Below are 13,137 nucleotides of genomic sequence, written 5' to 3' on the forward strand. Positions count from 1 at the left end.
TATTGCATCTACCCCAATATATCAACTAGTAAATAAAAGGACTTGTTGAAACAAAGAACTGCAGATGCTGGTTTACAAAAAAAAAAGACACAAAGTGCTGGAACAAATCAACGGGTCAGGCAACATCCCTGAAGAAAAGACAAAAATGCTAGTGTAACTCAGTGGGTCCCATCACTACCAGAGAGCAGTGCTGAACTACGATCAAAGAGGTAGATAGTAATTCAGCACTGGTCTCTGGTTGCGGTAGGAAGATTAAAGAGCTGTTGGTTAAAAAGGAAATTAATGCAATAGCAAGGAGAGACATTAATTTGGATGCTGAAGAATCGGCATGGGTAGAACTGCGAAATAGCCACGGGCAGAAAACGCTTGTTGGAGTTGTATCCAGACCAAACAGCAGTAGGGAGGTTGGAGATAGCATTAAGCAGGAAATTAGGGATGCGTGTAGCAACGGTGACTTTAATCTACTTCTAGATTGGGCCAACCAAATTGGTAGCAGGAGGAGGATTTCCTGCAATAGAAACGGGATGGTTTTTCAAACCAATATGGAGAGGGCAGGCCATTCTAGACTGGGTATTGTGTAATGAGGAAGGATTAGTTAGCGATCTTGTGCAAAGACCCTTGGGCATGAGTAACCATTATATGGTAGAATTCTGCATTAGGAGGGAGAGTGACGTGGTTAATTCAGAGACTAGGGTCCTGAACTTAAAGAAAAGAGACTTTGAAGGTATGAGATGGGAATTGGCTAGGATAGACTGGCAAATTATACTTAAAGGGATAACGGTAGAGATGCAATGGCAAAGATTTATAGACCGCATGGATGAACTCCAAAAATTGTTCACCCCTGTCTGGCGAAAAAATAAACCGGGGCTAAGGGAAATCAGGGATTGTGTTAAATCCAAGGAAAAGGCATATAAATTGGCCAGAGAAAGCAGCAGACTGGGAGAAATTTAGAACTCAACAGAGGAGGACAAAGGGGTTAATTCAGATTTAGACGAGGGAATTAAATGTGACATCTCCAAGTTTGCGGATGACACAACGCTGGGTGGCAGTGTGAGCTACGAGAAGGATGCTATGAGGCTGCAGGGTGACTTGGATAGGTTGAGTGAGTAAGCAGATGCATAGCAGATGCAGTATAATGTGGATAAATGTGAGGTTATCCACTTTGGTGGCAGGAACAGGAAGGCAGATTATCAGTCTGAAGAAGGGTCTCGACCCGAAACGTCACCCATTCTCTCCAGAGATGCTGCCTGTCCCGCTAAATTACTCCAGCATTTTGTGTTCCTCCTTCTAGGCAGATTATTGTCTGAATTGTGTCAGAATAGGAAAAGGGGAGGTGCAATGAGATCTGGGTGGGTCCTACTGCAGTTGAACAGGTACCTGGTGAGACCACATCTGGAGTATTGTGTGCAGTTTTGGTCATAATTTGAGGAAGGACATTCCCGGGATAGCGGGACTGACATTTGATGAAAGAATGGGTCGACTGGGCTTGTATTCACTGGAATTTAGAAGGATAAGAGTGGATCTTATAGAAACATATAAAATTCTTAAAGGATTGGACAGGCTAGTTGCAGGAAAAATGTTCCCGATGTTGGGGGGGGGGGGGAGTCCAGAACCAGGGTCACAGTTTAAGAATATGGGGTAGGCCATTTAGGGCTGAGGTGACGGAATAAATTGCACCCAGAGAGTCTCACTATTGTATTGTATTCAATTTATTGTCATTATCTCATATTAGAGACAACGTAATGAATTTTCCTTAGTCAAGTATCATAAAAAATAAAATAAATAATAAATAAAACATATTAAAATTTAAAAAGCACTAACACAGAAGTCCACGACACAACATAACCACAACACAACACAACACAGTGGCACCAAAGTTGAGGAAGGTACCATAGTCCAGCCAGCCACCCCTCCGATCTTCCCAGATGTTCACCTGTGGTCGGGGCCTCCCGAGCACCCGCAGTCGCCGCCATGGGCGGCCCGATGCTCAGGCCCTCACGCCAGGATGATGGAACACCGACGCCGAACCTCGACAGAGAACATCCTCAGTGTCCCGGACCTCCAGATCAGCTACCTCCCACCAGAGTCCGCGGCTCCCAAGTCCGCAGGCCGAGCCGGGCGGAGTCGCAGGACTCCGCGATGTTGATCAGCGCTGCCCGCGTTGGGAGCTCTGCGATGTCGGTGCAGCAGGCCCAGCACTCCGGGGCTCCAAACGGCGATCCCCGGTAAGGCATCGCCCGCCCCGCGATGTTTCCAACGCTGCGCCACTGCTGCAGCTCTGGTCGGTCCCGGCAGGAAAGGCCACGCAAATCCAGTAGGTAGGCCACGGGGGGGTGGTGGGCGAGGATGCGACTCGAATAATAGTCGCATCCTCCCCAGGAAGCGACTGAAGGACGGTATCCCCCTTACCGTACCCTCTTCTCCCACATAAAGACATTATAAAAAAAATTAAAAAACGCACTTCAACATGTTACTAAGGCCCTGTACAACTGCAGAACGACCTCTTTGCTCCTATACTCGACTTCTCTTGTTTATAAAGGCCAACATGCCATTCACTTTCTTCACTGCCTGCTGTACCTGCATGCTTACTTTCATAGACTGATGAACAAGGACCCCCAGATCCCATTGTACTTCCCCTTTTCCCAACTTGACGCCGTTTAGATAGTAATCTGTCTTCCTGTTTTTTATACCAAAGTGGATAACCTCACATTTATCCACATTAAACTTCATCTGCTATGCATCTGCCCACTCCCCCAACCTGTCCAAGTCACCTTGCATTCTCATAGGCTCCTCCTCACAGTTCACACTGCCACCCAGCTTTGTGTCACCTGCAAATTTGCTAATGTTACTTTGATTCCCTTCATCCAAATCATTGATGTAGATTGTAAATAGCTGCGGTCCCAGCACCGAGCCTTGCGGTATCCCACTAGTCACCTAATTATATATTTTCTGAAGAAGGGTCTCGACCCGAAACGTCACTCATTCCTTCTTTCCAGAGATGCTGCCTGTCCCACTGAGTTACTCCAGCTTTTTGTGTCTATATCTTTTATAATGTACCACAGTTTTTAATCAAAATATTTAAATCATTTTGTGAAATAAACTTGACATAATTTGTAGAGGAATTGCTGATCAACACAAAAGGTGCAGAAAATACATCTAAAATTCATAAGAAGCAGATCTAGAGCAAACAACCACATTTAATTAAGATTTGGGACGCCCTTCAGTGTCCTGACTAACATTTGCTCTATTATTTCTAATTGTTTCTGGGTTTGGTATGGTATGCAAACTTATCACAGCACATCTCATGTTTATCGTAGTATACAGTGCACAGGAATAGCATTCTTTGTGAACAAATTCACACGTGAAGGACCTGGATCTAATATTTACAGTGCACTGAAGTCCTAGATAGCACACAAAGTGAAAATATCTGCATTATTTTTAAAACTCTAATTAAAACATCACAACCGAAATGACCACCTAATTTCCCACCTGGGTTTATTGCTATTTTCTGGACTCCAGTGAATACCACAACGACAGATAAATTGAGTTTGTGGCCGTGGTGAGAGGGGTCAGAGATGATCTTACCCGCTCGCTTCCTGGCCCTTGCAGTGTATAGTTCGTCAATGGGGGAAAGGTTGCAGCCATTAACCTCAGATGATCAGACGATTCGCTGCAGACTCCGGATGTCGTGCTTGATGGCTGAGCCAAACCAGACCATGATGGAGAAGGTGAGGACGGACTCTATGATGCCAGTATAGAATTGGACCATCATTGCCTGTGGCAGATTATGCTCCCTCAGCTGCCGCAGGAAGTACAATCCCCTGTTGAGCCTTTTTGACTATGGAGTCAATAATGACCTCCAATTTCAGGTCCTTGGAGATGATGGTTCCAAGGAACCTAAAAGAGTCCACAGATGTGACTGTGGTGTTGTTGATGGTGAGTGGGGGTAGGGGAGAGGGAGCTCTCCTAAAGTCTACTATCAATTCCACTGTCTTAAGAGCATTGAGCTCCAGTTTCTTACGAAGACACCAGGACACCAGCTGTGTCACTTCCTGTCTAGGCAGATTCCTCCCCATCCTGGATCAGTCCAATCAGGGTTGTGTCATCTGCAAACTTGCTGGTCTTGTCCCAAAACGTCACCTATATCTTTTATCCAGAGATACATAGATACATGGAAAATAGGTGCAGGAGTAGGCCATTCGGCCATTCGAGCCTGCACCGCCATTCAATATGATCACGGCTGATCATCCAACTCAGTATCCCGTACCTGCCTTCTCACCATACCCCCTGATCCCTTTAGCCACAAGGGCCACATCTAACTCCCTCTTAAATATAGCCAATGAACTGGCCTCAACTACCTTCTGTGGCAGAGAGTTCCAGAGATTCACCACTCTCTGTGTGAAAAATGTTTTTCTCATCTCGGTCTTAAAGGATTTCCCCTCTATCCTTAAGCTGTGACACCTTGTCCTGGACTTCCCCAACATCGGGAACAATCTTCCTGCATCTAGCCTGTCCAACCCCTTAAGAATTTTGTACGTTTCTATAATATCCCCCCTCAAACTCCTAAATTCTAGCGAGTACAAGCCGAGTCTATCCAGTCTTTCTTCATATGAAAGTCCTGACATCCCAGGAATCAGTCTGGTGAACCTTCTCTGCCCTCTATGGCAATAATGTCCTTCGTCAGATTTGGAGACCAAAACTGTACGTAACACTCCAGGTGTGGTCTCACCAAGACCCTGTACAACTGCAGTAGAACCTCCCTGCTCCTATACTCAAATCCTTTTGCTATGAATGCTAACATACCATTCGCTTTCTTCACTGCCTGCTGCACCTGCATGCCTACTTTCAATGACTGGTGTACCATGACACCCAGGTCTCGTTGCATCTCCCCTTTTCCTAATCGGCCACCATTTAGATAATAGTCTGCTTTCCTGTTTTTGCCACCAAAGTGGATAACCTCACATTTATCCACATTATACTGCATCTGCCATACATTTGCCCACTCACCCAGCCTATCCAAGTCACCTTGCAGCCTCCTAGCATCCTCCTCACAGCTAACACTGCCCCCCAGCTTAGTGTCATCCGCAAACTTGGAGATGTTGCATTCAATTCTCTCGTCCAAATCATTAATATATATTGTAAATAGTTGGGGTCCCAGCACTGAGCCTTGCGTTACCCCACTAGTCACTGCCTGCCATTGTGAAAAGGACCCGTTTACTCCTACTCTTTGCTTCCTGTTTGCCAGCCAGTTCTCTATCCACATCAATACTGAACCCCCAATACCGTGTGCTTTATGTTTGTATACTAATTTCTTATGTGGGACCTTGTCGAAAGCCTTCTGAAAGTCAATGCTGCCTGACCCGCTGGGTTACTCCAGGATTTTGTGTCTCTTTGGCAATAATAATAAATCAATACCATTTGTGGGCTGATCTTATTCTACATTTAGTTTGTGCATTATACAATAGACAATATCTAGCATTATTATGAAGCAATATCTAAACTAAAGCATGTTGAGCTGGGAAGTGAGAACAAATCTATCAAGTTAGTGTTAATCGGCTAGTTCCCCTCCTCATTCCAATGACTAGAAAATTCAAAAGAGGTTTTGGAGGCAATGGCTAGTTACGTCAGTAGTAGTGCATTTTGGCAAGTCATCAACTTCATACAGACTGGAGTTAGCTAGCTCCATTATCAGTCAAAGCCTGCAGGTCATTTTAAATGCTGTTACTAATATCTTCTTGAAGGCAGAACAATTTAATTAAATAGATAAAAAATTGTCCAGTGATAAAACAATGTGGATGACTGGATAACATTGAAGCATTCCACTCCCATGAAAAGGAATTGGTGTGCAAGGTTTCTCTGAACCCTACAAAGATAAACTTCTCAGCAGAGGTAGAGAAAGACCAGAATGTTGCGGCAGTTGTTTTGGACCTGCTTTGCGACCTGCTTTGACGTTTGGCTTGTTGAATGTCTTTTCAAAGTGTCTTAGATTTTGCCTCGGTTTCCTTTCCTATTTTCCCATCTAACAGATACATTTATCCAACTCAAATACTCGAGTACTTACTTCCATGTAGTTAAAGAAAACGTTATCACTACCTGATATAAACCTGCCGCAGGGATTAGTGATGTGACCTGACTACCATGCTCTATATCAATGTCCTTAATGAGGGACTTATGTGTATTATATAAGTGAAAAAAAATGTAAGGAATTATCCACATTGGCATTAGAAAAAAAGATAAAATCTGTTGCTTTTTAACTGGTGGGAGATTGAAAGATCATGGAGCCCAGAAATCCTTGTGCACATCGTGCAGCAAGCAATTAGGAAAACATATGATACTCTGGCACTTATTGCAAGAGGATTGGAGTACAGACAATGTCATCCATGATGCAGGGAGTGCAGCACAGATTCACCAGATTGAGTTCTGGGATGTCGAATTTGTTGTATATGAGATTAAGTAGACTGGTCCTACACCTTACTGAGTTTGCAAAGATGAGAGGTGATCTTATTGAGGTTTTCATCATACTTAAGGGCCTGTCCCACTTTCACGAGGTATTCACGAATTCTCCCGAGTTTTCCCCTTGATTCAAACTCACAGAATGTCCGTAACGAGTCCGTAGGAGGTCATAGGAGTTCATAGATATATCGTAGCTGCTTGTTATGCTAGCCGTAGGTACTCGTGGCATCAAGTAAGTCAGGACGTTTTTTCCAGCCCGATAAAAAGTGTCCACGAGTAAAGAAATGGTTGGGATGAAAGAAATTGCAACTTTTTACTCGTAAGGAGGGCATCGAAATAGTTGTGGGAATTCGTAGACATAATCGTAGGAGTTCGTGAACATAGTCGTGGAAGGCTGTAGGAGTTTGTAGATTACGACAATCTTGATTTTTTTTAAATGTCCTTTAAACTCGGCAGAGGTTTAGAATTAAGTCGTGAAAGTGGGACAGGCCCTTTACCTGGCTTGACAAGGTGCTCTTTTTGCTGGGATGTATGGAATCAGGGGAATTTAAGAACTAGGAGTAGTGGTACGCCTTTTGGCCTCTTGAGCCTGCTCCACCATTCAGTTAGATCCTGACTGATTTAATATGTCAGGTTGTTTTTTTGTTAAATCCCCATTTCCATTGATTGTCTAATATGCAGAAAATTAATGACCGGACTTTTGAATTAAATCAATGACTGAGTCTCCGCAGTCCTCCCAGGTTAACAATCCAAAAGATTCACTTGTCTTTGAGTGAGAATATCACAGATGTTAGTCTAGTGATTTTTTGTTTCATTTCCTCCATTGCAACTATTTTCTGGTGCATTGCAAGTAAGGGGAACAAGACAGAACATAAAGCACAATTATAAGGAATCTGCCATTCAGGACAAAGATGAGAAGAAATTTCTACATCCATTGTAAAGTAACTCGAAATTGTACACTTGGGTTTCATGGCATTTCGGTCAGTGTATTCAAGATTAGCGAGCATACATTGTTGGATATTACAGGGATCTAGATATGAGATTTTGTTCAAAAGAAGTAATACAGAGAAAAAAATATTCTAGAATGGCCAATTTTGTTTAAACAGAACTGATGACTAATACTTTCCATAGGGCAAGTGAAATATTATACTCATACTTACTGTTGTGGTGATGTGTATTTTCAACGTTATTTAAGAATCATAGAATGTTGTCAATCTGGTCCTCCTCACCATCGGAAATGTCATTTCAATCAGACATATTTTCTTGTAATTCCCCATTTGCTTCCCGAGTTTAAGGACAAACACTTTCCAACATTCTGTTCAGATTTCAATCGTTTGTTATTCTTTATTTGAAAACTAGCCCCGCACATCACCTTTAAATTCTGCCCCTCTCACGCTAACGCTATGCACCCTTTAGGGTAAATGTCAAAGACTAGAGTCTCTGAGACATAGATAGGGTAGACAGGCAGAACCTATTTTCCCCACGGTGGAAAAAACAAATACTAGAGGGAATAGCTTTTAGGCTAGAGAGGTAAAGTTTAGGGGAGACGTGCGAGTTAACATGTCTTACACAGAGGGTGGTGGGTGCCTGGAATGTGCTGTCATGGTTGGAGATTGAGGCGGATAGGCATATGGAGATGGAGGGATGTGGATTATGTGCAGGTAATTCAGAGATGGTCTTGGAATCATGTTCGGCATAGACACTGTGGGCCTGATCATGTGTTGTACTGTTCTGTGTTCATAAGTTCATAAGTTATAGGAGTAGAATTAGGCCATTCGGCTCATCAAGTCTACTCCGCCATTCAATCATGGCTGATCTATCTCTCTCTCTTAATCCCACTCTCCTGCCTTCTCCCCATAACCTCTGACAATTCAAATATCTCAAAGATTAACTCCCTTCCCCAAAAAAGTCAGAAACCACAAAATCAGTTTATAAATGTCACCCTGGCATTGTGCAAGAAGGTGAACTGAATGTTTGTGGTAATCAAAACTAAAATTTGCTCAAGTACAGTTAACATGGAGAAGGTCTTGTTAAACAGGGAAGATAACAAAGTTAACAAAGTCCTTCCTCAAATTAGGAAACTGCACACAATGATCCAGACCTCTTTACTCCTATACTCAAATCCTCTCGATATTTCATCTTATAGTAACAATCATATGGTTCTTCTTCTTCTTCTTCTTCTTGCGAATGAAACATAAACCAAAGCAATAGTTAGATCTCAAGCCGGGTGTTGAACAGCCATATGCTGGCTCTGTGTCAATGTCTGCCAGGCACTGAGCTCCATTTGGTGGGTGGTAGAGCGGGCACCCAGAGATGACATGGTTGGCTGTCTGTTCTGCTCCGCATTCACAGGCTGGCTCTGGTGGAATCCCCATCTCCACATGCTGGCAATGAAACGCCCAACTCCAGTACGAAGTCTGTTGAGCTTCACCCATGCTCCTCTGGGGAGGTCAGACCCTGGACCTCATAGGTTGATGTGCTGTTACTAACCAAAAACATGTAAATCTCAAATACCTCTCAACATACAGTTGTATCTCAGTAATAATAAATTTTAACAATTGTTTTGCAAAATCTTTGCAAAAGAGAGGTTCTTCTGCAGTTGTATAGGGCTCTGGTAAGACTACATCTGGAGTATTGTGTGCAGTTTTGGTCTCCTAATTTGAGGAAGGACATCCTAGTGATTGAGGCAGTGCAGCATAGGTTCACGAGATTGATCCCTGGGATGGAGGGACTGTCATATGAGGAAAGATTGAAAAGACTCGGCTTGTATTCACTGGAGTTTAGAAGGATGAAGGGGAGGGGGGGGGGGGGGGGGGGGGGATCTTATAGAAACATGTAAAATTATAAAGGGACTAGACAAGCTAGATGCAGGCAACATGTTGGGCGAGTCCAGAACCAGGGGCTACAGTCTTAGAATAAAGGGGGGGCCATTTAGGGGACTGAGGTGAGAAAAAAACGTTTTCACCCAGAGAGTTGTGAATTTGTGGAATTCCCTGCCACAGAGGGCAGTGGAGGCCAAGTCACTGGATGGGTTTAACAGACAGTCAGGTAGAGCTCTAGGGGCTAGTGGAATCAAGGGATATGGGGAGAAGGCAGGCACGGGTTATTGATTGGGGACGATCAGCCATGATCATAATGAATGGCGGTGCTGGCTCGAAGGGCCGAATGGCCTCCTCCTGCACCTATTTTCTATGATTCTATCTGCAAAAAATAAAATAAAACAAGTGAACAAAGCAATGTACAGCGTGTACGACTCGAGGCTGAGAATAGCCTCGTCATATCAATTGCAAAACAAGGAAGGCTCTTTGATTTCCATGAACTGCCTTGCCAGAGGCTTTGTTGGGAGGAGCCAGGTGCCGTCTCCCTGTAGTTTTTTGGCGTTGTCCTGCAAAGACCTGTAGTATATTTGTTGTACAGTGAGTAAGAGTCAGCAGAGGAGCGGAGCGGAGCGGAACGTGGGGAGCGCAGTGCGCGGAGCCTGGGACGGGTTTACTAGTCACTCACTATGGCGCTGCTGAGGCTGAGCCTGACGCTGGGAGTGAGAGGTCGCCTGTGTGTCGGTGAGTTTCACGGCCACTTGCCTCGTCGTTGTATGAAAGACAAATGGGTTCTGCACCGGGATGAGATTGCGGTCAACGGGGGTTGGATGTGCCTGGCTGGAGACGGCCGGGGCCGGGTCTGTGTCTGTGTCTGTGTTTGTGTTTGTGGTCGCAGCGGCCGCTGCTGCTGGTGTCGGGGCTGCTGCTGGTGTCGGGGCTGCTGCTGGTGGTGGTGGGGCTGCTGGTGGTGTCGGGGCTGCTGCTGGTGGGGCTGTGTTGTGGGGCTGTGTTGTGGGGAGGAGGGGGTAGTGGGGGAGAGGCGGGGGGGGGGGGTGACGGTGGGGAGGAGGGGGGTGTAAGAGAGTTCAGCCGACACGAGATGTTGCAATGTATTGATAGATAGATAGATAGATAAATACTTTATTAATCCCCTTATTCAGGGGAAATTCTGATGTCCTTGCAGCACACTAATAAAAATACAACACAGTATTCATAAAGAAATTCAACACCAAAACATCCCCCCACAGTGATTCCCACTGTGGGGGAAGGCACAAAGTCCAGTCCCCATCCTCTTGTCCACCCATAGTCGGGCTTATTGAGGCCTCCACAGTCGCCGCCACGGCGCCCGATGTTCTCGCCGGGTGATGGTACGCCGGCGTCGGGAGAACCCCCAGCAGCTTGGGGTGCCAGGAACGGCCGCCTTCCCACCGGAGCCTGCGGCTTCCAAGCCAACAGACCACGCCAGACGGAGCTCCGCACACTGGTGATCTCGGCGAGATGTAAGTTCAAACGTCGCAGCTGGCCGCTCCGCAGAACCGCGGCTCCACGATGTTTTCCTCGGCGGTACCAAGCATACTGGAGTCCCAGCGCGGCGACCCAGGAAAGGCATCGCCCGCTCCGCAATAGCGCTCCAGCGCTGCACTGCCGCCAAAGCTGATGTTCTGCGCCGCCGCCGCCAACGCCGACGTTCTGGCCAGGTCCCCTCAGGGAAACGTCGCTCCAGGACCCGCTGGTAGGCCGCGAGGACAAGTCGAAGACGCTGCTCGGAGGAAGGCAACCCCTCCGACCAGGAAGGGACTTAGAAAAGCAGTTTCCCCCTTCCCCCCACCACCCCCCACACATAAAAGATTTAGACCCCCTGACTGTACACTTAACGAACTAAAAATAATAAAAAAGAAGGGGAAAAAACGGACAGCTGCAGGACAGACAGCCGTTCAGGACAGCGCCTCCTCCGGGATTGTAACCAAAAGATTGTAAAAGTGCCTTTTGTTTCCTGTTAACGACCACCCAAGCTTCACAGCGAAGAATTACATTCTCTTTTGAAATGCATTTACTGTTCTTAAGTAGGCGGTCACGGAAATAATCCCCTTTTGTTAATTTGAAGGATAGATTGTATCCAGGCCATTGGAGGTAACTAGTCTGAAGAAGGGTCTCGACCCCAAACATCACCCATCCCTTCCCTCCAGAGATGCCGCCTGAGTTACTCCAGCATTTTGTGTCTATTTTAGAAGTGATCCCTTATCTTCGAGTGACCTTTTCCGTCCCTCTGATAACTGACGTGACTGCGTTACATAAGGGCCTGTCCCACTTGGCCGTCATTGACGCGACAGGCCGGTAGTGACTGACGCGCGACAGTCGCACAGGTCATCAAATATTTTATCTGCTCTGCAAGTAGAATTAGTCAGCGTATTGACATCATTTGTTAAGTGACACACTGATAAAATTATTGTTTGCTGGAAAAATTCATTTACTTTTAAACTTTTTGAATTACTCCCAACAGACACAAAATATAGCAGTTTGAGGGTTTGAACCCAACTTAAGAATTAGTTTGCAATTTTTTTTTTTAAATGGTGTTAGTAAAATTGTTGGTGGAATTTAAAAAAAAAACTAATTTGGTTACTAGTGTTCTTTTAGGATATAAAATCTGCATTCCTTACCTGGATGTTACCTTTTGAAACATCCTTTAACGTAATCATGCGTCACCATATGCTACACATACGAGGTCAGGACGCCTGCGTGTGAACGCGATACGTCACGCCGGATGCGCGCAAAGATTTTGTGCCCTACAAAACCCCGGAGTGCAATTCCATACCCCTCCGCACTTCTCCATGCGACCGTCCCGCACGGCCCACACGCTACCCGTGCGTCTCAACGCGACGACGAGGTCTCGTAAATGGCGCGCAAATGACAGCCAAATGGGACAGGCCCTATAACATTCAAAGTCATTGCTCTGCTGGTGTCGCATTCCTCTCGCATCAGTCACACTGGCGAATCAACGATTCCCGTATTAACTCCGTGTTGGAACTTGAATATACTCTCTGACTTGGGACACTCCAGACTCCTATTCAACTTTAATTTGATCCTTAATTGAACTTTAATTGATATGTGACTTTAATGGTAAATTTGGGTTGAAATTTCTTGCGTGAGTATTTCAGTAACTATGGAGAAGTCTTACACTTGGAATTAAGTGTATTTGAGTCATTTCTCAGAGGTAGAATTTGAGGAAATTATGGATATGCAAAATCATTGAAAGTGAGGGTGCGGAATCAAACATAGACTTTGAAAACAAAAGAAAAAGATTGGTGGTCTTTGGCTCCATGGCTGGAATACAAAAGTGTAATTATACCACAATAATTCACAGCTCTATTTTAGACCACTTCAGGAATATTTGAGTAGTTATAGAAACATAGAAAATAGGTGCAGGTGTAGGCCATTCAGCCCTTCGAGCCAGCACCACCATTCAATATGATCATGGCTGATCATCCAAAATCAGTACCCCGTTCCTACTTTTCCCCCCATATCCTTTGATTCTGTATGTTCCCTCTGGGAAGGAATGATCGAAAAGGGTTACATTATGAGGGTAGGTTGCATGGAATGGGGTTGTATTCCTTTAAGTATTGAAGATTAAGGGATTATCTAATTGAGATGTTTAAGGTGATTAAAGGATTTGGAGGGATAGGTATAGAGAAAATGTTTACACTGATCTTCACACTAAGACACTGAAGATGGATCACTTGCGCGTTTCCAAACAGAGTGGATTTTTCATAATTACACACCAGCCATAATTTAGTTGAATAACGGTGCTGACTGAGGGGGATAGATTATGCAGCCAATTTTCCAATGTGAGTGAGCAATTGATCTTTCA

At 45.0% G+C, this 13,137-nt stretch overlaps 1 protein-coding gene across 1 annotated transcript in view; it reads left to right on the top strand.

Moving 5' to 3' along the window:
• Positions 1–9,823: 9,823 nt before the first annotated feature.
• fech (ferrochelatase) overlaps positions 9,824–13,137 on the top strand; it is a 40,237-nt gene continuing 36,923 nt past the window's right edge. The window contains exon 1 of the mRNA XM_033033045.1: positions 9,824–10,013. Within this exon, the coding sequence (XP_032888936.1) occupies positions 9,959–10,013 (55 nt within the window). The 5' untranslated portion in view covers positions 9,824–9,958. The remainder of the gene's footprint in view (positions 10,014–13,137) is intronic.

This window comes from Amblyraja radiata, chromosome 1, assembly GCF_010909765.2.
Source record: "Amblyraja radiata isolate CabotCenter1 chromosome 1, sAmbRad1.1.pri, whole genome shotgun sequence".
Classification (NCBI taxonomy): domain Eukaryota; kingdom Metazoa; phylum Chordata; class Chondrichthyes; order Rajiformes; family Rajidae; genus Amblyraja; species Amblyraja radiata.